The 25,655-nt window shown below is 38.9% G+C and overlaps 1 protein-coding gene across 1 annotated transcript in view; it reads right to left on the bottom strand.

Moving 5' to 3' along the window:
• Window positions 1–25,655, bottom strand: part of gabrb1 (gamma-aminobutyric acid type A receptor subunit beta1) — a 98,018-nt gene that overhangs the window by 15,981 nt on the left and 56,382 nt on the right. The window contains exon 5 of the mRNA XM_044374706.1: window positions 1,855–1,937. Within this exon, the coding sequence (XP_044230641.1) occupies window positions 1,855–1,937 (83 nt within the window). The remainder of the gene's footprint in view (window positions 1–1,854; window positions 1,938–25,655) is intronic.

Below are 25,655 nucleotides of genomic sequence, written 5' to 3' on the forward strand. Positions count from 1 at the left end.
TCATGGACAAACCAGAGTCAAGGCAAAAAATATGTCAAATCCAAAATAGGAGATTCTCAAAGCAGCCACCTCTTTTGCTATTGATCTTTATGTTCAGCATGTCCTAAAACGATAAATACACTACTTTATGTCATGCTACTGCCTAGCTTTGAAGCATTTCCTGAAGCAGTGTATCTGCTGATTTATTGGTGAAGTGAGGACTGAAAAGAACGTTGAGGTTGATAATGCTGCAGCAGTGGTTTGAGAAGATTCTGTGGACCTTTTGATACATTCTAAGATGTTTTGCTGTGTGTATTCTGGGTCTCCCATACCATAGTGCTGCCACTCCAAATAAAACGCAGATAATATTATTTGGCACTGGAAACTTTTAAAGGGATGTTAATGAAGCAAGTCAGCAGGTAGGAGCAAAAATAAACCCTGGGAAATTCAACAAAAAAACTTAAGCCAAAGCAAACAAACAAATAAAATCTGCCTCACAGCAAGCTGGCACCTACTCTCTTTCCTACTGACCACTGAATGGCATTTTACCTTCTCAGGCTCACCTAACCAGAACCTATCACCTGCTCAGGTAAGTATGGGGTGAGCTACTCAGAATCTAGGCTTTCAAAGCATACAGAACACTACACAATTTTAAGGGGACCTAATGATGTAAATCTGTTTCCACTGTGCCTGATTGAGCAGCTGATCTACCCCCAACACTGACCTTTCTACCAGATCATAAACCTCTAAACAAAGATAAACTACACATATCAACTAATGCGTACAATTATTTAAAAAACTAACCGAAAAATTAACAGAAACATTTGACTGAAAATGATGACATTTAACACACAATACAATGATAATGTTGGGGAACAGGGCCTGAGGATACTCACAAGATAGATTTTCAGTGGAGTACTGCTTTAAAGGACCAGTCTTATGTTAAATTTTATCTATATGTACAAAACACCTTTTTCATCCTGTTCACACATGTTCATCATTATTTATGACAGATCCAGTTAGAGTCTGGACTAATAATGCTCATAATCACTTATTTCTTATCTTGATTGTGATACCAGAGAAGATAAATAATCACATCAGGTTCAGGAAACATGTGCTTTCCATCTCCAGAATTACATTTCTCCATGTAGCACTGATGATGCAGGATGACATCACCAAGACACTGGTGCTCTGACTAAATTCTACTCTACTTCCACTAATATTCCCGTTTATGTGCAGAGGATTTTTAGGGTTTCCCTCTGCTCCAGTGGGAACGGGAATACAGAAAAGATCTCCGCAGGCAGTGAAGTAAACCAGCAAGGTGAAAAACATTAGTGAGCTGCTGCCTGATATTTATAAGTGATATTGATATGACTGATAATATAAATTTATAGTTATATTTATAGAGAGAGCGTGCTCTGTCAACCAATCCATCATGCATCTCTATCCCAGCCTTGCAAACTGTTGGCTAGCTGGTTTGTTTACAACACACAGAGCTGACCGTAACCCCAATTAAGACGCATATTCCAAATGTGCTGTATACAAGTCCAAAGAATGCTCCTAAAGCCCAAATAATATCAGCATATCCCACGTCTTAATCGGAAAATGCTACATTTAGAATAAGGCCTAATTTGGAATATCCAAATGGAATATGCTGTTTACATGACCCATATCAAATTCGGTATCATATAGTGGAGTATTAGTGTGCATGTAAACATAGTCAGTGTGAACAAGAAACAGATCAGTACTAAAATGCAACAATGTATCTTTTTTAAACTGAAAGTGACATTAAGAATGTTTGCTACCAGAGGCACAACTTTGGACTATGGCCATTCTCAGACAGACAAACACATATACAAACTCAATGTCACTCACAGCTCTCAATCTCCAGGGTGCAGTTCTGCTCATCCAGTGGGTATCTGCGCAGGTCCATCATGCAGGCAGCTGTAGTGGTGATCCTAAAAGACAAAGGGTTTCAAGTCATATACTGATATCTGTGTAAAACAATCTATCATAACCTCTAATGTACTATGCCCTTAGATTACTGCTCTTCCACCACTGGAAATCCTCATTCTATGCACAAATGGGCAATTCAGTCCACACCATAACACATCTAGCATTCGCAGTTCAGAGGAGGAAAACATTTCATTTCTTGATGCCTGGGGGAAACACTTGACTTAATAAAAGAATGAACAATACACCTCTACCACACACCACCTCTCCACGTCTACCACACACACACACACACGTTGAATTCCACAGCACACTTGGTGCCTACTCTGTCTTCAATCAAACAAATCCCTTTACACCTCGACCAGAACTGAACTATCTGTTTCTTTGCCATAATTGCCTTTGCACTGCTGAAGTCACGACTGCGGCTCCCTTCCCTTTGAAAAGCTCCGTGTTCAATCTTAATTACAACTATGAGTAATTAAGAATTAACACTAAAATCCAGGCAATCAGGTGAAACCTGTGACTTCCCCCCTTTGAAGTCTTACATCTGAAAGAGGAAACACTACAGTTTGACAATTTAGGAGAGAATGATTGAGTCATTTTGTTGTTTTTTTTTTTAAATTTCTGAGCTTTGAGTTGATGATAGTTCTTGGTGAGAGTGAGACAGGCTAGGTGAGTCGGTTCCTTTCATTTAGTCTCCTGGAGCAGAAGCAGGTCCTGGTTACAGCCTCATACAGCTGATTATGGGTTTGTTGTATAGTGAAAGGGTCAGTCATCATAATCATTTGTTTAAAACAGTAAACACAATTAAAGCTCATCCCAGCTAGCTGCCAAAATCATTTAGGCATATTACATTTAATATGCTGTAATGGGAAAATGTATCATAGGGGTTATGGACAAGCAATTTTCTTGTTGACATGCAGTTACAATCATTCATACTGCAAATTTGGCAGTACAGAGGATATACAGGACAAACAATCCCTGCATGCCTCATATACTTTACGTGGAGGTACTCACCAATGGCAGACTCAAGCTGTCTGAGGGGCAGGGGTAAAAAAATATAAAGGGCACCTGACACATTCAATGGGTCCCCATCAGCAGAGAATAACAATGCATGTTTGGTAAAAAGGTTACATCCCCAGTTAAGATTAACATGTTATAGGGTGACTCAGAATATAAGAAAAAAACGCCTCTGTATTAAAAAGGATTACTTTTTAAACATTTATTTTGCAAACATCTCTGTAATAAAATATATGGAATAGATAATGTTTTAAATGTTTATTTCTCACATCTGTAGTAACAACATGGAACTATGGAAATGGTCTTGTCAGGGAAGAGAGAAGCAAGATTGGTGAATAAAAGGAAAATTCTTTTGGCCATTAATTTGTAAATATTAATGACCTCGTTATGGTCAATTGGGACGTGCCTCTGAATGGACAACAGCAATGTAACATTTATTTTGAGGAGTTTTATCAGCTTTAGAAAGACTGCGTCCACATCATTTTCTTTAGGGAACATCAGCAAAGCTTGGACATTGCTGATAGGAAGAGCATAGGAGGAGTAGAACAACTTCAATTCAGTGACAATACTGTCTTCCTCCATGTCATAGAATTCGCAAACATCCTTAAAAGACTGGGCAGCTCTGTCATTTGTCATGCCTTTCCAGTTGCTTGGGGTGGTAAGACACTGACATACAGCACAAGAACTGCACTAGCCCTCTTGCCTTTGTCATGTATGTTTCTACCCCTACTAAGGAAGTTGTTCTCACTCCTTTCTGTTTGTTTGTCTGTTAGCAAGGTTACTCAAAAGGTTCTCTTCCAGATTTAATGACAGGATACATTTTTAAAACCTTTTAACATGCCTAGGCAGAGGTTTAAATTTTACTGGGCATCCCTCTAATTGCTAATAGTGAATGCAAACATACCTTTATAGCTCTCTCATCTCCTCCCTTACTGCCTCTAGCTGCATTTTGCAGATCCCTTTGTATTGTCGTCAATTTTCTCTCTCTTCTTGGCATTCTGTAATCATAGTGTAACCCAATGCTAATCTCCTTCTCTACGTGTGCTAGTTAATCTAAGATAAATGGTTGTAAACACATCTTGAGTAAATAATACTCTAATGATTTCCTTAAAGGTTTTACTACACCAAATTTACTGTACTGTACCAAATATTTAACAAAGAGATGGTTAAGTACATATCTAGCTAGCTGGCTGGAATAACCTCAGCTACAACAACTACAACATGTTTTACGGCTACTTTATTTCCTAATGGTCAGCCTACATTGAGCAGACATTAATTTCTATCATAATGGGCTGTCTACTCCATCATAAGGGCATCTTATAGGGCAAAGTATCTCATGTTTTTCACTTGAAGGGCACTTCACCATGTTTTTCGCACATACAGTGCACCCTACAGGATACTTTTTTCAATGTTTCATCTAAGGACACCCAATTTTGCTCTTCAGTATGTTAGACTTAGTGGAACCCTAAATTTCCCTTTTTCCATTTTTTGTTTTTGTTCACTAGATGGGCACCCATACAGAACCTCCAGCTCACCCCATCCACGGCAACTCATAGGCACTGCATTACGTCATCTTCATTTAAAGGGCACATCATGTTGTCTCACTTTTTGGTGTACGATCAAATTGTATCATACTGTGGAGGAACCTTAGAGGGCACTTCATCAAACTTGGGTGGCACCTTAGAGGGCACTTTATCATACTGTGGGGGCACCTTAGAGGGCATTTTGTCACACTGTGGGGGCTCGTCCATTCTTTTTTTGGATTTTGTGTCATTGGGTAAGTTGCGGCAGGTAACGTGTGCTGTTTCTGGTTGTGAGTTATTTTCTTTGTGTAGACAGGATGGAGTTTCAGTTGGATGACTTTAACACAGATCCATTTGATAACTAAAATGGATAAGTTTAAAAAAGTGGATTTGTTGATTATTGCCAATTTCTTTTATGTACAAGTGCCAAAAAAGCTGATCTAAAGCAAATCCTTGTTGAAAAACTGGGGGAGAAGGGTGTGTTTCCACAGCCTCCTGTGGCTGCTCCTGAATATTTGGAGCTCAAAAAGATGCCACCTCCTCCACCTCACATAGATCCTCTGATTCAGAGCCCGGCATGACTGCCAAGGAGCTTCAGCTGGTGCTCTGCATTAAAGACATGCAGGTGAGAAACAGAGAATTAGAACAGGAGGCAGTGCACCAGAGCTGGAGCAAGGACAACCCCTTGTGTCTGTGTCTGCCTCCACCAATCAGGTAACATCACCTACGCCTGCCTCTCACGATAGCTTTGATGTCAGCAGGCATGTGGCATTTGTTCCTCCATTCAGAGAAACGGAGTTGATTCTTACTTTTGTGCATTTGAATGTATTGCATCTGCTTTACGCTGGTCTAAAGATGTGTGGCCAATATTGTTGCAATGTAAATTAGTAGGTAAAATGCAGGAATTATGAAAAAGTCTGTCCCTAGAACAGAGTCTAGATAATGAGATTGTAAAATCCACCATTCTCCATGTATGAACTAGTTCCTGAGGCTTATCGCCAAAAATTTGGGAATTGTATAAAAACTGTCAACCAAAATTACGGCGAGTTTGCACATGAAAAACGCACATTATTTGTTAAGTGCTGTCATGCCACTGAGAGTGCAGAGTTGCAGGAACTTTTGCTTGAGGAGTTTAAAAACTGCTTACCTGAAAATATCATTGTGTATCTTAATGAGCGAAAGGTTTCAACCCTCTCGCAAGCAGCAGTGCTTGCTGATGAATTTACATTAACATACATAAACGTGTTTTCTTCATCTGTGTCCTGTGATTGTTTAGTTCCGTCTGAGAGACAAAAATCACCCCAGAGTCCCTGGTGTGAGTTGCTGGTTCCACTATGCCTGTTTCTATTATCATGAAACAGGACATTTGATTGCTGATTGTTTTGTGCTAAAGAAAAAAGAGTTCAAAAAAGAAAATTCCTACATGACTCCGTTTGACTTGTTCTCCGCTGCACCTAACTTGCCCCTGGTTTCCCTGTGTGTGCCATAACACTCTAAATCAGCTTGTTAGGCCTGAAGTATGTCAGCAATTGCCATTAGGAAATGTCACCTGGTGCCAAATTCAGAGCTTTATAAATACTCTGACTCTTCAAACCTTGTATGAACACTCAGCAACCATGGTTTCCTCTAAGCAGCTGTGTAAGACTCTGAAAATGAAAGTTATTGATGCCCACAATGCAGGGGAAGGCTACAAGAAGATAGCGTTGTCAACTGTTGTCGGCTTGCAGTTTCCACAGTGTGAAATGTAATGAAGAGATGGCAGTTTAGGGGAACTGTGGAGGTCAAGATGAGATCTGGAAGACCACAAAAACTCTCAGAGAGAACTGCTTGTATACTGGTCAGAAAGGCAAATCAGAACCCCTATTTGACTGCAAAAACCTGCAGGAAGATTTAGCAGACTCAGGAGTGGTGTGCACCATTCCACTGTGCAGTGATGCTTACATGAACAAGACCTTCATGGAAGAGACAGTAGAAGAAAACCTTACTTGCCTTCACATCATAAAATCCAACAAACAAGTGGAAACAAATGCTGTGGACTGATGAAGTTGAAACAGGCTGTTGGACTGTTAAATACAAAACTATGCTATGTAAACAACTCTTAAGTTTAAGTGGGTACTCCTGTAATATATCTTTGGAAATTGATCAATTGATGCAAACCATTTCAAGATACAGTCACAACAGCAGGTACAATCACTGCCTCTGTCAGACCACCAACAAACAATTACACAATTGATGCAACTCATCTATGAAGCCTCACAGTACTCCACCCATTGATAAAACTAAAATTGAAAAAATGGTCTTGTTACATTTGTAAAGGTCAAGTCAATCCAATCCAGTAAAATATTTAGTCCAAAACATATTATTACATCAATAAATACCCACGGACTGCTGACGCATCATTTCAAATTAGCTGGCAGATGTGCCTAATCTTCCATGTATTCTCTGTCATAACTTCAGTTCGCATGTAAACATTTCCAATATTTTGGTATCAAAATGGCAGCTGCGCTCTGACCTTTCAATGAACACCTCACCTGACCCAATACGAGCTTCCATGTTCTGTCCACAACCTACAAGAGCCAACAAGAGTCTGTGTTGAAAGGAAGTGCCTGAGACCAAGCCAAATGGAAGATAATGTTGATGGCTGGTGCTTTGTATAGCCAATGAAATTCTGAAAATGACCATATGCAGTTTGAATGGGTTCTATACAGCCACAACAAGGAAATTATGTAAATTTAAATAGTTGCCATGTGCTGCTTTTTATATAAACTGCTTTTCCACCATCGCACTTATTTTGATGCTTTTATATGTACAAAGTTTAGTTCCAAGAAGGGAACAAAGCACTGTAATTTGTTAATGCTTCAGTTACTCTGTTATTCAGTTACTCTGAAGCAGGGGTCCTTTGGAGTCTCCAAATGGCCTTTTTTGGAACAGCTAGACATACCCTTAGAAAAATGTGTAAAATATTAATTTTCTGTAGTATTGTTATCAAATTTGAACTTGGACTAAGTAAGGCTTCATGCTGTGGTCCCATTGTCATTTCCAGCTAATAAGTCCCAGCTATAGGTCATCTGCAGGCATCTGTTTGCAAAAAAAAAAAATATCCAGATGGAAACAAAAACCTACTTTACTCAGTGCCAGTAGCACTTACTGTGATTCTGACTTTTGGGGAAAAAAACCTCAGTGCTACCTTTAAAAAGGTACCAAAACCCTACAGGTACTCCAAATGGTTCAAGAACAGCTTTCAATTTCCTTTGGGCATGCCTGTGATAGGTGTTTTAGGCTAATTTTATACAAATTTACTGGAATGGCAATAGGTTAAAATATAACTCTTGGGCCACAATCAGCAAAGGTATGTTTGTATAAAAAAAAGGAGCAACACTTCATGAAAAGAACACCTTGCCAGCTGTTAAGCATGAGGGTGGATTTATCATGCTTTGAGGTTGTGTTACAGCCAGTGGCACAGGAAACATTGCACAGGTGGAGGGAAGAATGGATTCCACTAAATACCGGCAAATTCTGGGAGCAAACATCACACCGTCTAGGAAAAAAGCTGAAGCTGAAAAGAGGATGACTTCTACAACAGGATAATGATCCTAAACATACTGCCATACAGACTCAAGAGATGCAAGCTGAAGTTTTGGAATGGCCATCATACTCCCCTGACTCAAATACAGTATGTAATTTCTGCTGCTAGGGTATCTCAATCTAAGCAATAACAAAAGACTGAGTTGGATGATGTTGTGAAGTAGCGTGGGATCATGGGAGTTTGATTTGATTTATTGAACAGTATTAAGCATAAATGATGCACTGCACCAGAGTTAGCTTGAAGCTAATTTGCATCTGTAGTCCATTACAATCAAAACATACAACAGCGCAACAACAAACAGTACAAAACAAACAAAGAACACACCATACAAAATACAAAGCTGCACACAACAGCACATCACATATACCCACAATGTCAATTAAAAATTAATAATGTAAACGAAACAACCACCATTGCCGATGAAAATCGATCTGACGTCATTCAGACATAAGAAAAGAAAAGAGGCAAAATCATGTTCATGGACGAGGTAATGAATTAAAGTTATATTCATGTTATGTAATTTCATTTTAATGGAATGGCCACAAATAACATCAGCTAACATCTGGTCTTTCCCATGTTTCCTGGAAATTCTTGCAAGTAGAGGGGTAAAAGGGATATGACGCCACTGACATGCAACCAAATCAAACAGACTGTTGCCGTGAATAAAATTACAGATCTCTCTAAGTTTGAACATCATTGTAAACATTTGTGGTAATGTAAGTACGCAACTCAACAAAATATATAACAGGTCTAGTTATTATGTCTTTAAACTTAATTGAAAATCTGTGGGTTGATCTTAAAAGAGTTGTGCATGCAAGACGGCCCAAGAATATTACAAAACAAGAAGCCATTTGCAAGAAAGAATGGGAGAAAATCCAAAATACAAGAATTGAAAGACTTTTAGCTGGCTACAAAAAGCGTAGGCAAGCTGTGATATCTGCCAGAGGGGGTGTTACTAAGTACTAACAATGTAAGGTGCCCAAACTTTTGTACATGCCAATTTTTTTTTATTATTATTTTTATTTCTGTTCAAGTTGTGACATAAAAAGTAACTATGCATTAATCTTTCCTGAAAATATTGTTTTATATTCAATATCATAGAGAGGCTGTGTTTACATCTTCTCAATTAAAAATCACCAAAATGTTATTTGTAAAGGGGTGCCCAAACTTTTGCATACAACTGTAAATCTGAGGGATCATGAGATCAAATATACACACTACATATGACTACACACTGATTTTATACAAGACACGACTACACACTGATTTTATACAGAGAAACAACTACACATTGATTTTATACTAGACAGTAGTTAGTTATCATTTGTTTGAACAAGATTTTTTGATAAAGTAACAACCTTAGTAGGGCCTTAATTCAATGGTCACAATTTACCAATGAATAAATAATTCATAATAAACTTTTGTACTTGTTCTTTTCTAAAGGCTTCTCTGGGCATTTTCACACCTGCACTTTTAAGTCCACTTGAATCAAACTCTAGTTTGGTTTTCCCTTGGTGCAATTGGTTTGGGCAGGTGTGAACACAGTAATCGCACTTGGCTGCAGACCAAAACAACCACACTTAGATGAGGTGATCCCAGGTCCAGTCCCAAATGAACTCTGGAGGAGTGGTTTGTTTATAGTGGGAACATGATCCGTCCTTGATCCGACCCAACTACTAGGCGTACTCTGCAAGTAGCCAGGTGTGCTTTGCATGCTAGGATGTGGACGAGCAAATTTAACAGTTGCTAGCAGCTACCTGTAGAATGAATCAAGATCTGACTGAGCAAACCAACTATAAGTTTGAAAATGCCCTCTGTTTGCCTTTGGTTGCATAAAAAACTAAACCTGAAGAGTGGTAAAGAATACCAGATACTGTCAAATGAAGACAGACAGTGAGACACTGACCTGCTCCTCCTTTCTCAGCTGTTCTGGTCTCTCATTGGATAATGCTTTGACATCTTTTGCCCACTATGTGAGCAAATATACAGAGCAGGATGAAAAAGCTACAGTGAAATCATCAAATCAAACCATACAGCTACAGCCCTGTAGCTGTGAGACACTTTTCCTCGTTTCCCCAGTCATAACACAACATGCATCATTGGCCTCAAAATTCTATCAAGCTGCTACCTTGTATAATTTATGCACATGGCCTCACACTGCTCTACCTGGAAAGCAACCTGCACAAATCTTTTCAGGGCCACAAAATGTATGCAGTATTATCTTCCTCTGGCAGAACAGAAGTTGTCTTGAGAAACAAGAACATGCATAGTGAAAAGACTACAGAACAGTATAACCCAGAGGACAAAATGAGTAGAGTTACAGCTATGACTGTGATCTTCTATAATAGCAGAAGGGTTTTGTATTCTTATTTTGTCCAATTAAAATCACAATTAGTCACCCCTTTTTACCTTTTCTATCATTTTTATGATGTAAAGGAAGAAAAAAATGCTCTCTGGAGATGTATTATTAATGCTTTTCTTCTCACCAAGTCTTACTGGGCTGACCAATGGACATGTTTGATTGACAGCTGTGCAGCATGGAGAGACAATGTAAACAAACCTGGGCTGGTAACTGTAGCTCACGAAGCAGGACAAGGCAAGGCACGGCAATGCAAGTTTATTTATATAGCACATGTCAGCAACAAGGCAATTCAAGGTGCTTTACATGAAACATTAAAAGCATTGAGACAAAGAGCAAAAGAAACACAATAAAAGAATACAATTAAAAACAGTCATTAAAATGCCAAGAGCACTGAAAACAAAAACAAGCTTAAATAGAATAAGACAGGTATAAAATACAAGAATAACAGTTACAGTGTAGTGTTAGAAATAAATAATCATTTAATTTAATAAAAGGCAGCGGCCAACAAAAAGGTCTTCAGCCTTGATTTAAAAGAACTGACAGTTGCAACAGACCTGCAGTTTTATGGAAGTTTGTTCAGATATATGGAGCATAAAAACTGAACACTGCTTCTCCATGTTTAGTTTTGACTGTGGGGATAGAAAGCAGACCTGTCCTAGATGATCTGAGAGGTCTGGGTGGTTCATAATATAGCAGAAGATCAGAAATGTATTTTGGCCCTTAACCATTTAGTGCTTTATAAACCAACAGTAGTATTTTAAAATCAATATTTGACAGACAGGAAGCCAGTGTAAAGATCTGAGAACTGGGGTAATGTGATCCACTTTTTTGTTCTTAGTGAGGACTTGAGCAGCAGCTTTCTGAATAAGCTGCAGCTGTCTAATCGACTTTTTAGAGAGACCCGTAAAGACACCATTACAGTAGTCAAGTCCATTGAAAACAAGACAAGTTTTTTCCAAATCCTGCTAAGACACAAGTCCTTTAATTCTTGATATATTCTTCAGGTGATGGTAGGCTGAATTTGTAATTGTCTTAATGTGGCTGTTGAAATTCAAGTCTGAGTCCATGACTACACCAAGATTTTAATATTATCAATTGAAGCTGGGCACTGACTTTTAATCATTTTTCCTTGGCTCCAAAAACAATTACTTCAGTTTTGTCTTTGTTTAATTGAAGAAAATTCTGGCACATCCAATCGTTGATTTGTGAAATGCACTTACTTAGTGCTTGTATTGGACTATAGTCTCCTGGTGAAATGGTTATGTACATTTGTGCGTCATCTGCATAAATATGGTGACATATTTTGTTGTTTTCCATAATCTGAGCCAGTGGGAGAATGCAGATGTTGAACAGAAGAGGCCCTGGAATGGAGCCTTGGGGAACTCTGTCATTTTTGTCTGCTCAGATGTGTAATTACCTATAGACAGGAAGTAGTCCCTGTCCTTTAAGTAGGATTCAAACCAGTTTAGTACTGTGCCAGAAAGTCTCACTCAGTTTTCCAGTTTTCTCCAAGACTGAAATTCTGTCACTGTCTATGTTTAAGTGGATGTCACTGAAGACCTTAACAAGAGCAGTGATGGTGTTGTGGTGAGGTCAAAATCCTGACTGGAAGACATCAAAACAGTTGTTTAGTGCCAAGAAGTTGTTCAGCTGTTGAAAAACTGCTTTTTTAATTATTTTACTTAAAAACGGGAGGAGATATGGGCCTATAATTATTCATTAGCAACGTGTCTAGATTGTTCTTTTTTAAGCGTACCTTGATGACTGCAGTTTTCAGGGCTGGTGGGAATAAACCTGAGAGAAGAGATGTGTTGACAATTTGTAGAAGATCTAAGACCATGCAATTTGGAACATTTTTTAAGACGCCTGTTGGCACAATAACAAGGAAGCAGGAGGAGGATTTCAGATGTTGTATAATATCCTCCAGGTTTTTATGGTTGATTGGATAAAATTGTGTCATACTACTTGAATTGATTTTAAGTGGACACAGAGACAACACATACTCTGTACTTCATATGGAGGCACTGACTGCCTGTCTAATTTTCCGAATTATCTAATTATCTAATGAATTATCTGAATTATTTCTAATTAATGTGTGAAGAAGGAAATTCATTGCAGGCCCTGGCAGACAGTCAGAGGCTACTGACACAGGAGGGTTTGTTAGCCTGTTGACAGTAGCAAACAAGGTATGTGTATTATTATTGTTTTTGGCAATGATGTCAGAGAAGGACCACCTTGCATTTTTCAGTTCCAAATTGTAAATGCGAAGTCTCTCTTTATAGATAGTTCTTTGTAGTCATAATGAACCTGGGGATTTGTCTTTCACCACCTGTGTTCGGCTTTTCAACACTCTCTTTTTTCTTTTCTGACCAGGGTGGTGTCTCTCCATGGAGATCTTCTCTTACCAGAGACAACCTTCACTTTAGTGGGTGCAATGGCGTCAATAACATTTGTAATTTTAGAATTGAAATGATCTACAAGCTCACTGACTGAGATCTAAGAGAGGGCAGGTGTGGAAGAGAAAGCCTAAATAAATATTTCTGGGGTGTTTTTTCAGTGATATACTGTTTTGTATTTTGTTTGCACATTTGTGTGAGATAGCACTCTCAAAGAAAACACAGGAATGATCAGAGAGCAACATCAGTCACCACAACCCTAGAAATATTCAGACCCTTGGAGGTGATTAAGTCCAGAGTGTGTCCCTTATTGTGTATGGGCTCCATCACATGCAGTGAGTCAGTCCATAGTTATCAAGAACACAACACAGTTCTTTAGTGCCTCTGTCCTGGGGGTTGTCAACATGGATGTTAAAATTACCAATAATAACTACACAGTCAAAGTCAATACAGATTATAGACATCAGTTCAGCAAAGTCATCAAAAAAAGGCTGCACAGTATTTAGGTGGCCTGTAGATATTTAAGAACAGCTGAAGAGCTGCATATTCAAAAGAAGCAAATTTTCCATAAGATGTCTGCTTGCATTGGGGGGAATCATTAAACAAAATGGCAACTCCACCTCCTTTCTTATGCACTCTAGCTTCACTCATACTGAACTGAACTGAAGTTGGAAGTGGTTGACTCGATAAGAATGCTGTTGCAGCTGTGACGATTGTGTCAAAACTGGTGGAGGTGGACACCAAGGGGGGTTTAGGGGAGAGAAAAGAGAGAAAATGGGAGTAGGGCGGGGATGTAAGTTTGGTCCCAACAGTAACCAGCTCTTTCATCTGGTCAGTGAACTCCAAGAGGGGGGAGGAGGGAGGAAAAGGTGACTGGAGAGGAGGGTCACCTGGATGGGGTTTTGTGGGTGAAGAAGATGAATTCTTACAGTCTCCACCCCTCTCACAAAGTTTCTGCCGCGTTGTGTTATGTCCTCTTCTTGTTTTGACTCCTCTTGTCTCTTGTCCTTGGCACAGGGAACAGATGGGTGACGCAGGAAGTAAAATAGATCAGAGGTGAACAATTTTACTCCTGACTTGTTAAGGCAAAGTCCATCTGCCTTAAAAAGATGTCTGTGGTCCCAGAATAAGTTTAAATTGTCAATAAAGTGCAGTGAATGGATGGTATATGCAATTGAAAGCCATGTGTTCAGTGCCAACAACCTGCTGAATCTCTCAACTCCTTTTCTGACTGGCAGTAGAGGGCCACTGATAAAGACCTCAGTATTCAGAGAGCTGACTGAGTTCAACAGATCACTGAAGTCTTGTTTCAGTACTGTTGTTTCACAACATCATTGGGGAAGATGGTTTTCACAGTTGGATATGCAGCCACCATATGCAGGATTGTTTCTGTCATGTCAGAGATCATGTCCTTGGGAAAACAGAGTATTTTGATGTTCTTACTGTATATGCTTCTTACATCTTTTACAGCATAATCACCCACAATCAGAGTTTGAGGCCCTGTCGTTACCTTTCCCTGTAGTCTTTTACTTTCTGATTTACTCTCAGTCCTTACCCTGCTGTGTGAAGATGAGAGTTTATCCAAGTCATCAGACGGAGATCCAGAGTCCTGCAACAGTGGAGCATAGCTGTTCTCCAGTTGCACACTCGGTTGTTGGGGAGGTTTGTTGTTAGTTTTCCCTTTCGCAGCTGTCCACAGTTGTGTCCTACTAAGAACAGGTGTTGAAGAGGCACTCTGCCTGAATGATACTCCAAGAAAGTTCCAGGGAGGACTACTACTTGTAGATTTATTATCCAGTACACAGCCTCCCTGTTTCTTTGTAGTCTTGGTTAATTAGCCATGTGTTCGCATGATCTTGTCCACTGTTTTGAGTCCATAGTAGAGTGGTGTCGTTCCCACATAGTCCATTCACGTCCATGTTCACTTCCAATTGGTGAATTTTTGTTTCCAATACTGCAATCTTCTGTAGAAGTTTGTGGCAGTTGAGGATGGAGAAGGGGGGCATCTTGCTTCTAATTAGCTTTAGCTACCACATTTCCAGTCACTGCAGTACAGGCTTGCGCTGTTGGTAGGCCACGCTCCCGTAGTACTGAGGAGGTCATAAAAATGTTGAAATATGGCAACAGCCTACTATATCTAAAAAGAATTACAGTCCCAGTGATTTATAAGCAGAGATTTATAAGTGATTTGCAAGCAGCAAAACGTCTACACAGTAAGAAAGCAGGAACAAGAGCCAGGGCAGACAGTGTTTTGTTGGCAGTGGTGATAAAGTCAGAGGCTGGTAATTTATGTTGTTCAAATATATTATGCATATTTACTGACTGAAGGTTTTATTGCAAGTTTGCTTATTTGTTAAAAGTTTATTACATGTTTATCTATTTTGACTGTATTGCATGATTTGCTGTTGGCTATGTTTACATTTGACTGACAAGGACTCTGTTGTTTGTGTGAATTATGAACCTTGTCTGTCAGGGTTAAAGGTGAAAGTAGTGTGATGTTGCTATAGATCCACAAAATCTGCGGTAAGGAGGTTGGGATGGATTGATGGGTCAACGAAGTGTTTGACCTTGACATGGGAGACCCTTGTTCATTTCTCGTTTCCTGTACAACAGTCAACCTTAGTTTCAGTTACATAGAGGAACTCCACATCATTATTTTTATTATTATTTGACCTTTACACATATTCACATACTATAGGTTCTTGTTGGTGTATTGTGTAATTACATGTATTTTATTCAACAGTACACATTTTCAACAAAACACACATTTTCTGCTAAAAGCCAGCTCCTTGTAGTTGAATGTTCAGTTAAGCAGAATTCTGTGTCCCCTGCCCCCTCAACTGTGAACAAATAGCCAAGACTATTTGGTCTTGCTCATCCACTGGCTCATCTGCTCTTTTCCACAGAGAATATATATCATCAGGGTACCAAATTATTTTTGGAGGTGAGTTAAATTGAAAATGGCCATAAGTGACTAATGGCTATCATCACCTAATTTAACCAACCACAAGAACTAACACCAGCGTCATACCCTGACTTGACATCTCCTGTTAGCTGTACATGGCTAACTGCAGGCTCGGGACAAGGCGGTGCAGACCCACCTTGAGATCAGATTATCCTAAGTTTCTGAAAAGCCAGAGCATAATTCATGTGGCCACCATAGCTATGCCACAAGCAGGATGGAGAAATGTTCCTCTCCTTTTCAGTAACATCTGGAAAAGATAATTTTGCTGCAAACCATCTGCTTGAGAGACTGTCTCTATCACACAGTGAACAAAATAATATCAACATGATTACCTCAACTATTAGTATTTGCACAGCAGTAGTTTGGTTTAGTCACTCTATATCACAAAGTGAACAAAAGTCTGCTGTATACATTTACTTCAGGCCCAGGTCAGCAGTGTTGTGGGGGTGCTATCAGTGGGTGAAATCCAGAACTGGGTTATAAATCCAAATTATAAATACACTGGATGCACTTATGGCTGGACTGCCATACAGTCTACAGAAACATAAATCTACCTTGACTCTCCATCAGCAGCAGGACTGATGAGGTGTCTGTATGATGAGTGGTGAAAGCTTCTTACCTTAAACAGTGGTCCAGTGGATGGTTTTATTTGGACTTATAAAAGCAGGTGGTTGGAAATGTATTCTACATGTATCTGTATCACCTCCATCTTTAACAAGGAGTCTGCCTGGTCCTGAATGTGGCACAGCTGTGCAGAGCTCAGCACTGCAGGTTCCAGGGACACCCTGGGTTACATAACAAGTGATTAAACTTCATCAGCTGAGCTGAAATTATACTTTTTAACACTATGTGAAACTATGTTGTAAAATATTGTAAGCTGCCTTTACTGCTAAGAGAAAAGGGATGACAAGTGTGACTTTGGAAGTCAGGAAAAATCCACTTATGCGTCTCCTTAAAAAAAAAAAAACTGTCCATGAGCAGCTTTTACCTCTCTTCACTCAGCTGAGAGTGTCCAGATACACACACATATCCCCATACTCAGCTATTATAGTGTCAGGACGTAAAAAGCCCCTCAACACATGAATATTCATCATTTCTTACTGTGATGAATATTCTGGGGCTGCCGATCCATGTGTTGGACACACTGAACGCATTAGGGAGAACTGGGTGAATAATACAACAGGTGCAGAGAGCAGGGACGGACAGAGTGGAGGTAAAAATAGAGAGTGTAACCTGTCAGGCAGGACTGCTACGCTGTTGCTGTTCATGAAGTCTTTACTGGACCAACATGTAACATTCAGCCAGTCACGCACACACTTACTTAATTTCTTTGCATGTGCTGAAAGACATAGTCTTTCAGTCTTCCAGTCAGAGCTGAAAGACATAGAATATCAACACACTGCTATATTGTCCCCAGTTCATGTTTTATTATTTCAATACTAATACTAATATAATAACTTTATTTATATCACCTTTAAAAACAGAGTTTACAAAGTGCTTTGAGAACAAACAAAAAACAAAAGCAAGACAAAACTAAGACAAAGTTAAGACAAGAAGACAAAAGACACAAATACATAGTACAGAGAAGACAAAAAGATAATGAAAGGTAAAAAGATGGTAAAAAATTTAAAAAAGACTGTAGAAAGACAACATCACATAAAAGCAAGTAAATAGAAATGGGTTTTAAGAAGTGATTTAAAAGAAGTCACTGATTCTGCAGCCTTATCTCCTCAGGCAGGTCGTTCCACAGCTGAGGGGCCCTGATGGCAAAGGCACGGTCATCTCTAGATTTAAGCCTCGACTTTGGAATGGCCAGAAGGGCCCCACCTTAGGATCTAAGGCTGAAAAGTGGCTCATATGGGGTCAACACGTCTGTTATGTAGCTTGGAGCCAGTCCCAGACGTGCTTTAGAAGTGATCCGTAAAAATTTTAAAATTTATTCTAAATTGAATAGGGAGCCAATGGAAAGAAGCCAGGACTGGGGCGATGTCGTCTGTTAAAAGTAGTAAGAAGCTGAGCTGCTGCATTCTGAACTAGTTGGAGGTGAGAGAGTGACTTTTGGTTTATGCTAGAAAGGAGGGGGTTACTATAGTCTAGTCTCGAGAGGATTAGTGAATGAATGACTTTTTTCAGGTCACTTTGTGAAAGCATTGGTTTAATTCTGGAGATGGTTCTTAGTTGAAGGAAGCAGGGCTAGACAGCTTTCATCATCTGTGACTCAAAACTTAGATCTGAGTCAAATAGCACTCCCAAGTTTCTGGCAATGGGCTTCACATTGGCAGACAAGGGACCAAGACCACTCTCAATGAGACTAATAGAGTTTGGGAGACAGCTTTCTGATTTTGAGCTATTGAGTTGAAGAAAATTTTAAACTATTTATTCTTGTATGTGGAATAAAAATTGCACACACCACTACTGCGTAGGCTGAGACATGTAAACATAGAGTGTGTCATGAATAAACGGCACAAAAATGTTCTTTCTAAATTGTCTCAAATTAACAACTACCACCACATGACTTTAACCCCCCTGTTTATTTCAGTAAAGGACCAGATGACAGTGAAATCAACCTGTTCTCACTCCCAGGTCATCAAATACTGATGCTTTGTCACACACAAGGTACCCTTTGGCATCTGTATTTTTTTCTTTTAATGATATCTTCAACATTTCTCAACACAAACACACGAAAGTGTCCTTGATAACTCAACAATATGGTAGGTTAATGTTAAGGCCATCAATTTTAATGATCTCTCCTTTGATTCTAAGAAATTAAGTTTTTTGTCAGTTTTGGATAGTGGAAGGCTACATTACCCATGATACCCTATTTTCTCTAATAGTGGTCGGTATTCAATTAAAAGCCGTATCCAATAATGGCCGGGGGTGTGGTCGACACGAACAAATAAAGGCCGGCCCAAAATACAGGTGGGAAAAAACAAGAAAGGATTGAGGCCGTATTCAGACCAAATCAGGTGTTGCTTTGCATCGCTGCAGGGTTGGATGGTGATGTCTGGGGGTGTGGGTGTGTTTATTTGTGCTCGAGAAAGTAACTGCTGTGAAACAATTAGATTTATTTTATTGATCTGATTCACTGCTTTCTTACCAGCTCCATCTCTTCATTCACTCTCTAGCTCCCTCACTCTCTTTTTCTCTTGTCTTTTTTTAAAATGAGTTGGGAAACTGACAGCAAAGCCTAACTTTACTTTTAACGTTATCAAATGAAAAGAAATGTCCGCCCCCCTTCTCTTGGTGCCTGTTATACTGTGACTGTGGTTTGTAGTAATGTACAAGTGCCACAAGATGGCAGTAGCTATATTTGAAGTACCATATAGGACCTGTGCAAGTGTCAGTGACTACATTTTCCATAACACTGTAGAGAGCGAACATGGCACCAACCAGATGGAAATTTGACATCAAATTCAAAGAGAGAGTTTTGCAATATGCGGAGGAAAATTAAGGAGCGAAAGCTGCAAGACATTTTGACACTGACCCGAAAAGAATCAGATACTGGAAAAGACAGAAACGTGAGCTGCTGTTAGCTGACAAGAGGATAGCACGGCTAGCTGGAGGTGGGAGGAAGAAAGTTAGCTTGGAGCTAGAGAGACAGCTGATTGATATTTGATATTTGACTGTGTTAACTGGCTATTAATGTTTATATCCAACATAATGTTACCTCAGATTTGTTTAGTTTTTAACTGACACTGGCCATATTTCCCCTCCCATACTGACCGGTCATACTTCACACAAGTTATATTGAAATGTTTGTGTAATGTTTCATAATAAAAGTCAGGAAATGAAGGCATTATGTCCATGGGCTTTTAAGTTTCTTAATAGCATAATGCAGTAACAAAAATTTAGCAGCGCAAACGGAAGCAGATCAGAAAACAGAGAGGCTTCATACTAAAATATGAGCAAATATACTTATCAAACAGAGGGAAATAGGAATAAAGGCCTCTCTCTAATATAAGCCTGCTTCCTATAAAGGCCTGGTACCCTCTGCAGTTGAGGTAAATAAAGGCCTCAGCCACTATTAGAGAAAATATGGTACTCAGCCACCGTTGCTATGGAGATGAAGCCAGTCTGCTTTGCGTTATTCATTAGAAAACCGTTATTTATTTCAAAGATTTTGTGTGTGTTCATGAAGCCCACATTTCACACACACGAACACACACACACACACACACACACACACACACACACACACACACACACACACACATGTGCATGCATGCACACAAACCCAAAGACACACACACATGCACATGCACACACACAAATGTTAGAGTGCTTTATAGGATGACGTAGCTCAATATTAATTGAGGAAGACTCTGTTTTAAGAGAGATCCCAAAAAATCCATCACAGAAGAATAATAATAGACAAAAGTAAGTTAATAATAACAATAATGAAATAAACAACATCATATTTAATTTTTAAAATCTATTTACAGAATGGAATAGTAATAGTTTTGAAATGGGATACGATACTTGAAATGAAATATTGACTGTACAAAGGAAATATGGACTGTGGCAGTGTTGACCCCAGATATGATGCTCTTGTTAATATGCTGTTGGGCAATAAAAAAAACCCCAAAAAACTGTGCTAGTGTCTTTATAGGCATCATTCAGAATGCACAGTGAGGCTGATAATGACATTTGAGCCGATACTATATGTTGAAGCCCTAGTCAGTAGTTGTACAGTTGAACCACTTCTGCCAAACCAGTCCATGTGGACTCCCCATATGGTCTACATTCCAGCTGAGACACAAACAATAACAGAAAATATTGCCTGTATTCAAATATAGACAATGCAGACTTGAAGACGTGGACTGCAGTTGGAGCTCTCCTGCTACGCTATGAATATAAAACTGTATGCAGCAAAGACTTCAAATGTTTCTGTGTCTACCGGATATGGCTTAGTGATGAAACATCTGTTTAAAGTAAAAGTTACAGCACAGTCAGTTTCAGCTGTTAATTAAAGTTGACAGAGATAGTGACAACAACAAATCTACATTTAGATGCTGTATTTCCCCTAAATATGAATGAACAATATACATATTTGAGTAACGCACAGTAATGCAGTCTTTGTATAAGCAGGTGTACAATGTGACACTCCACAAAGAGCCCTTATAGGACACATGAAGCTCATAGGTTCACATGTGAAATGTCCAAAACCCCACATGATATACAGTATGTGACTATCATGTCAAATTGTTTTTTACATATGATGGCATCACATGTGTCTCTTTGTAAACTGTACATCATCACAGGCCCAGCAGCATGGACTAAACTTGGCTGCTCTGTCATCTTTTATCTCTTTTTGGTATTAAGGCCAGCTATCCTCCATCAGTTACAACTGAACAGACCTGATGGTGCTGGGTTGTGTACTACTAACTGTAAACAAGTACACCATATGTGGCTCACATGTGTTGAGCCACTAACAACCAACATGTGTATGTGCCAGTCACTAGTGAGGTCATTTTGGGAAACCTAAATATAACCCTTCTGTTGGCAGCATGCACACTGGATGAATAATTGTGGGAGCCTGCAGGGGATAATGATTCTGCAGCATGCCAGTGGGAAGGAAATCTTCCCAGCTCCTTCAGAAACTGTGAGAATCTGAGCCCAAAGTGGTGGAGGAAGAGACATGTCCTCACACTATCTGAACAAAATGATTTCAGGGCAGAAGAGACAGAGAAGAAATGAAAGTAGTTTGCATGATTACACATCACGAACAAATACTTTTTCTTCATAATGTATAATATGATTTTCATACTACTGTATATTACCTGTCAGTATGTAGGAAGCAGATCACTCATTCATTAATGCTTTAAATAAATTAAATGTTGTGCCTACCAGTTGTGATATTACTATTGATACTGAAATTAATATCATATATGAACAACTGAAGGAATTTAAATATGTGATGTAAAGGTAGATTAAGCAAATAAAATCACAAGTATTCCACTAGTGCTGAGATGGCACTATAAATTTTATTCTATACATATTTAGCCGGACTAGTTTAGCTGTTGTTTAGATTTCTCTATTATGGAAAACAGGATAGGTCTCAACTTAATTTTGAACAAATATGTAGTTACTGGTTTTGGAATGAGGTCTGGGTGGAAAGTGTTTTGATTCCCATTCCATTGTTTAAACCACTAACTTTAACCAAGTAGTTTTAGTAGTTGCTTATTCACCCCATTAAAATCCTTAAAATTACATATCTTTATATATCCATCTCCCTCATTAAAAATTCCAGAATCTATAAATATGCCAACATATTTCATCTCAAAAGCTTTCCTGTTGGACACAAGATGTCTTCTACTTCACTGTAAAGTCCATTCTCAGTGTTTGTACACTGGAGGCTTCAAGTTTCCACATCACACTTGTGTAAGTTGAATACTGAACCAGGATGAGCTTCCAAACTAGTTGTTTTGTCACACAAATCATGCTCATAGGCCCGTCCCTAAAAATCAGATTTTCAATGACCACAGAAAAACTTTCCACTTTCGGCAGATGAATGTGAAGACAAACTGCACATACATCATTCTGTACAGTGAAGCCCAAACATCCATGTGAAGGAAGAAGAAGAAACAAACAGATTTTTAAATGGAGGTGGATTTTAACCACATATTAACCACAGTTTGAATCTCTCCAAAAGAACATACAACTAACATACAACTGACATGATAGTAACATGATTAAACTGTCCTATTTTGATGGATAAACTGTATGAATGAGAACATGCTGGCCCCTGCTTCATCATGAATCCTGTGTTCAGGCACAGATGCAGATGGATACTGTACCATCAAGCTCACAATATCACCATAAAAAGGATTGACAGTGTGCTGCCTGCTTTTTGCATTTTCATCATGTTAATGTTTTCTCTCAATCTGGAAACAACCTCCTCAGTGGAATGAGAATTCAAGGGCAGAATTACAAAAGGGAGAAAGAAAAAGAGGAGGGGGGGGGGAGGTGCAGGGGGTCAAATAAGTGAGAAGGAAAGAGGAAAAATTGAATGAGATTTGGGCGAGGCAGAAGGGATATGTTGTGTGTGAACTGACTTAGGGGGAATCAAGCCCTGCTTATCTGGACACACGGAGAAGTGTTTACCTTGGAGGAGAGAGGGAATGATGAGGACAGCCCACAAGGCCTGTGCTCACTCAGCCATGAAGGCAGGGCCAGCCAGTGTTGTTTTTGGACAAATCTAGCCAGTGCTCCCTGTCCTTTTCAGCATGCTCTTTCCTGTTTGGGTCTAAATGCAAAGCACTCCAGGTCTGTCCTGGTATACTGCTCTACCCAAGCCTTTCTCTCTCTTTCTCTCTTTCTGTGTGTATCTCTGTGTGTGCATGTGTGTGTGTGTGTGTGTGTGTGTGTGAAAGCCGGCTCTCGACTCATCCAACAGGGTGATGCACCTGATCCAAACCATGCAGCTCTGTGGGTGAATCTTATTACCAACATATTACCAAGATACAGTACACTACCATACACAGGGCCATCTCATCAGGCCTGGATGTAGAGTAATGCACAAAGGGTCCGGGCTTTAAACCATACATCTTCTTTATTATCACAATAGCCACCAAAGTGCATATTAGAAGTGACATTAGTAACTGGCAAATTTTACAAAAAGAACAAAGAACAAAGTGCTCTGTCCTGTTTTTAATAAGTACTCAAGACACATTATACATGAAACAAGAGCTAATAAATGAATGCTTATTACAACTATTACCTCTATGTTAATACTATTGTGCTATTTATATTATGTATGATATTCTATGTAATGCTATTTATATTTATAAATAATGTTGCACTTATTACTGTATAGCAAATAACACATTATGACTATGAACTATAATACTGCTTTCATAATAACAGTAGTTTAACAAAAGAATATGAACTGCATTATGAATGTATTAACTCAACATAGTCATATTTAGTTTCATTGATAGAGACCAGGGGCCTAATTAAAAAAAACAGTGCATAGGATCCATACCAAAAGTGTATGTGCACACATGCAAAAATGCATGTATTTTTCACAATCAACTTGAAAACGTGCACACGTGGACGAACCTCATATCCCACCCCTTTCACTGCCATAATTAACCATATATGGTCAATGCAAAAGCCGTCATGAATATTGATGTACATGTTCTCCTGTAGAGAACGGCAACAGTAACAGCAGAAAGTTTGAGAGGTTGATGTGTGCAGCAGCTGTTACTGCTGTCGGTGCAACAAATGAAACAATTCCTGAAATTAAACAAAGTGGTCAGACATGGAGGTAGATGCCAAGAGGCGCATTGCTGCACACTGTCAGTGTAGAGACAAGTGGAGGTACTAAGACACTGAAGCTCACTGTGTGGTATTTGTTAAGCATCTACTGTATATAGACACATACATGACTGATGAAACTACACACTCAATATCTAAAATACAATAAACACTGTATTAATTAAATTTACTCCAAAATCCAGCATGCAGGTGTTTCTCTAATATACACAGTCCATATATGAGTGCAGGTGGTGAGGTGACTAGAGAAGGCACAGTGTGTGTGGTAGCCACTGGTGTCTCCAGTGATTTTACACACAAAAACTATATGGAAACTAAAATCATACATACTTGGTGGTACATGCACAGTATTAGAAGATATTATTAAACATCTATTAGTGCTCTGTTGTGCAATTCTTTAAAGTTATTTGATTTCATCTTGGATTTCTAAAGCTTATGACAATAATTTCATCAGTTACTTAATGTGGTTGAGGTGGTTGAATCAGTATATTCACACTTAATATTGGGGAAAGGCAAGCCAAACTTTCCAGAATCCTGCCACCTGCCACATTCTGGCATTTCAGCAGTGCTGTGTGAATGTAAGCACCAAACCTGGTCTCTTTAATCTGCATACAAAGAACAGGACTTTAAACTTTCAAACTTTACACTTTACACGCTGCTGTTGCTGAAACCACATGATTGCATGTTGTTTGAATCATTGTCTTTGTGTTGTGTAGTTATATGAGCTGTTATATTATTTGTTTTATTTCATGTAACTGTTTGATGAAGTTCATAAATGCGCTCAATAGTTCATTAATAGTTTAATAATAAATCACAGATGTAATTGGGTAAGATTTGAGTTGGCTTATATCTTTTAAAACAAGCACAAGAACAAATAACACTGCTGTTTATAATAAAGTGGATCTATAATTAATGTTTGATAGTAAGTGAGATTTAATATGTGTGAGGAAACATTATACAATCTAGCTTCAGTTCACCACCTCACCATCTGCCTCACCAATTTTTCCTGTTCCAAAAATGTTTGTATGCATGGGTCAGAGTTTCCATACAGGTGTGCACATTCTCTCATCAAGTTTGTTCTTATAAACTCCAACTTTTTTGTGGGCATACGTATATTTTAACAAAGTAAATAAGTAGTTGGAGGTGTTAGGGGTTTGCCCGAATACAAATACGTTATTTGGCAAAGCACAAATAGTGGGTTTTTTTTTGTTGTTGTTGTTTTTTTTTTTTTTTTTTACAAATATTTGTTTCATATAAATATTTTTAAAATTATTTAAAAAAAAAACATGTCAAATACCCATGTCTCCTCTGCTCCCCTGTTATGTCTATTAGCAGGTCTCAACGAGGGGAGTCACATCCACCTGATACATGATGCACATTGCCTTATTTGGACATCACTCCCGGAATTGGGGGTGTTCCCCAGAGATAAAACTGAGCTACTGACTAGTGGTGAACCCCCCATGGTTCAGCACGCTTGTGAACCACAGATTAACGGCGAAATGTAATGTCTCATTTAAGACAAAGTAAACAAACTGCTGTAGCTACAAGTTATGGACAGACAGCGTGTTGCTAACAGGGATTTTGAAGAGCAACA

The sequence above is a fragment of the Thunnus albacares genome, chromosome 15 (assembly GCF_914725855.1).
Source record: "Thunnus albacares chromosome 15, fThuAlb1.1, whole genome shotgun sequence".
NCBI lineage: Eukaryota > Metazoa > Chordata > Actinopteri > Scombriformes > Scombridae > Thunnus > Thunnus albacares.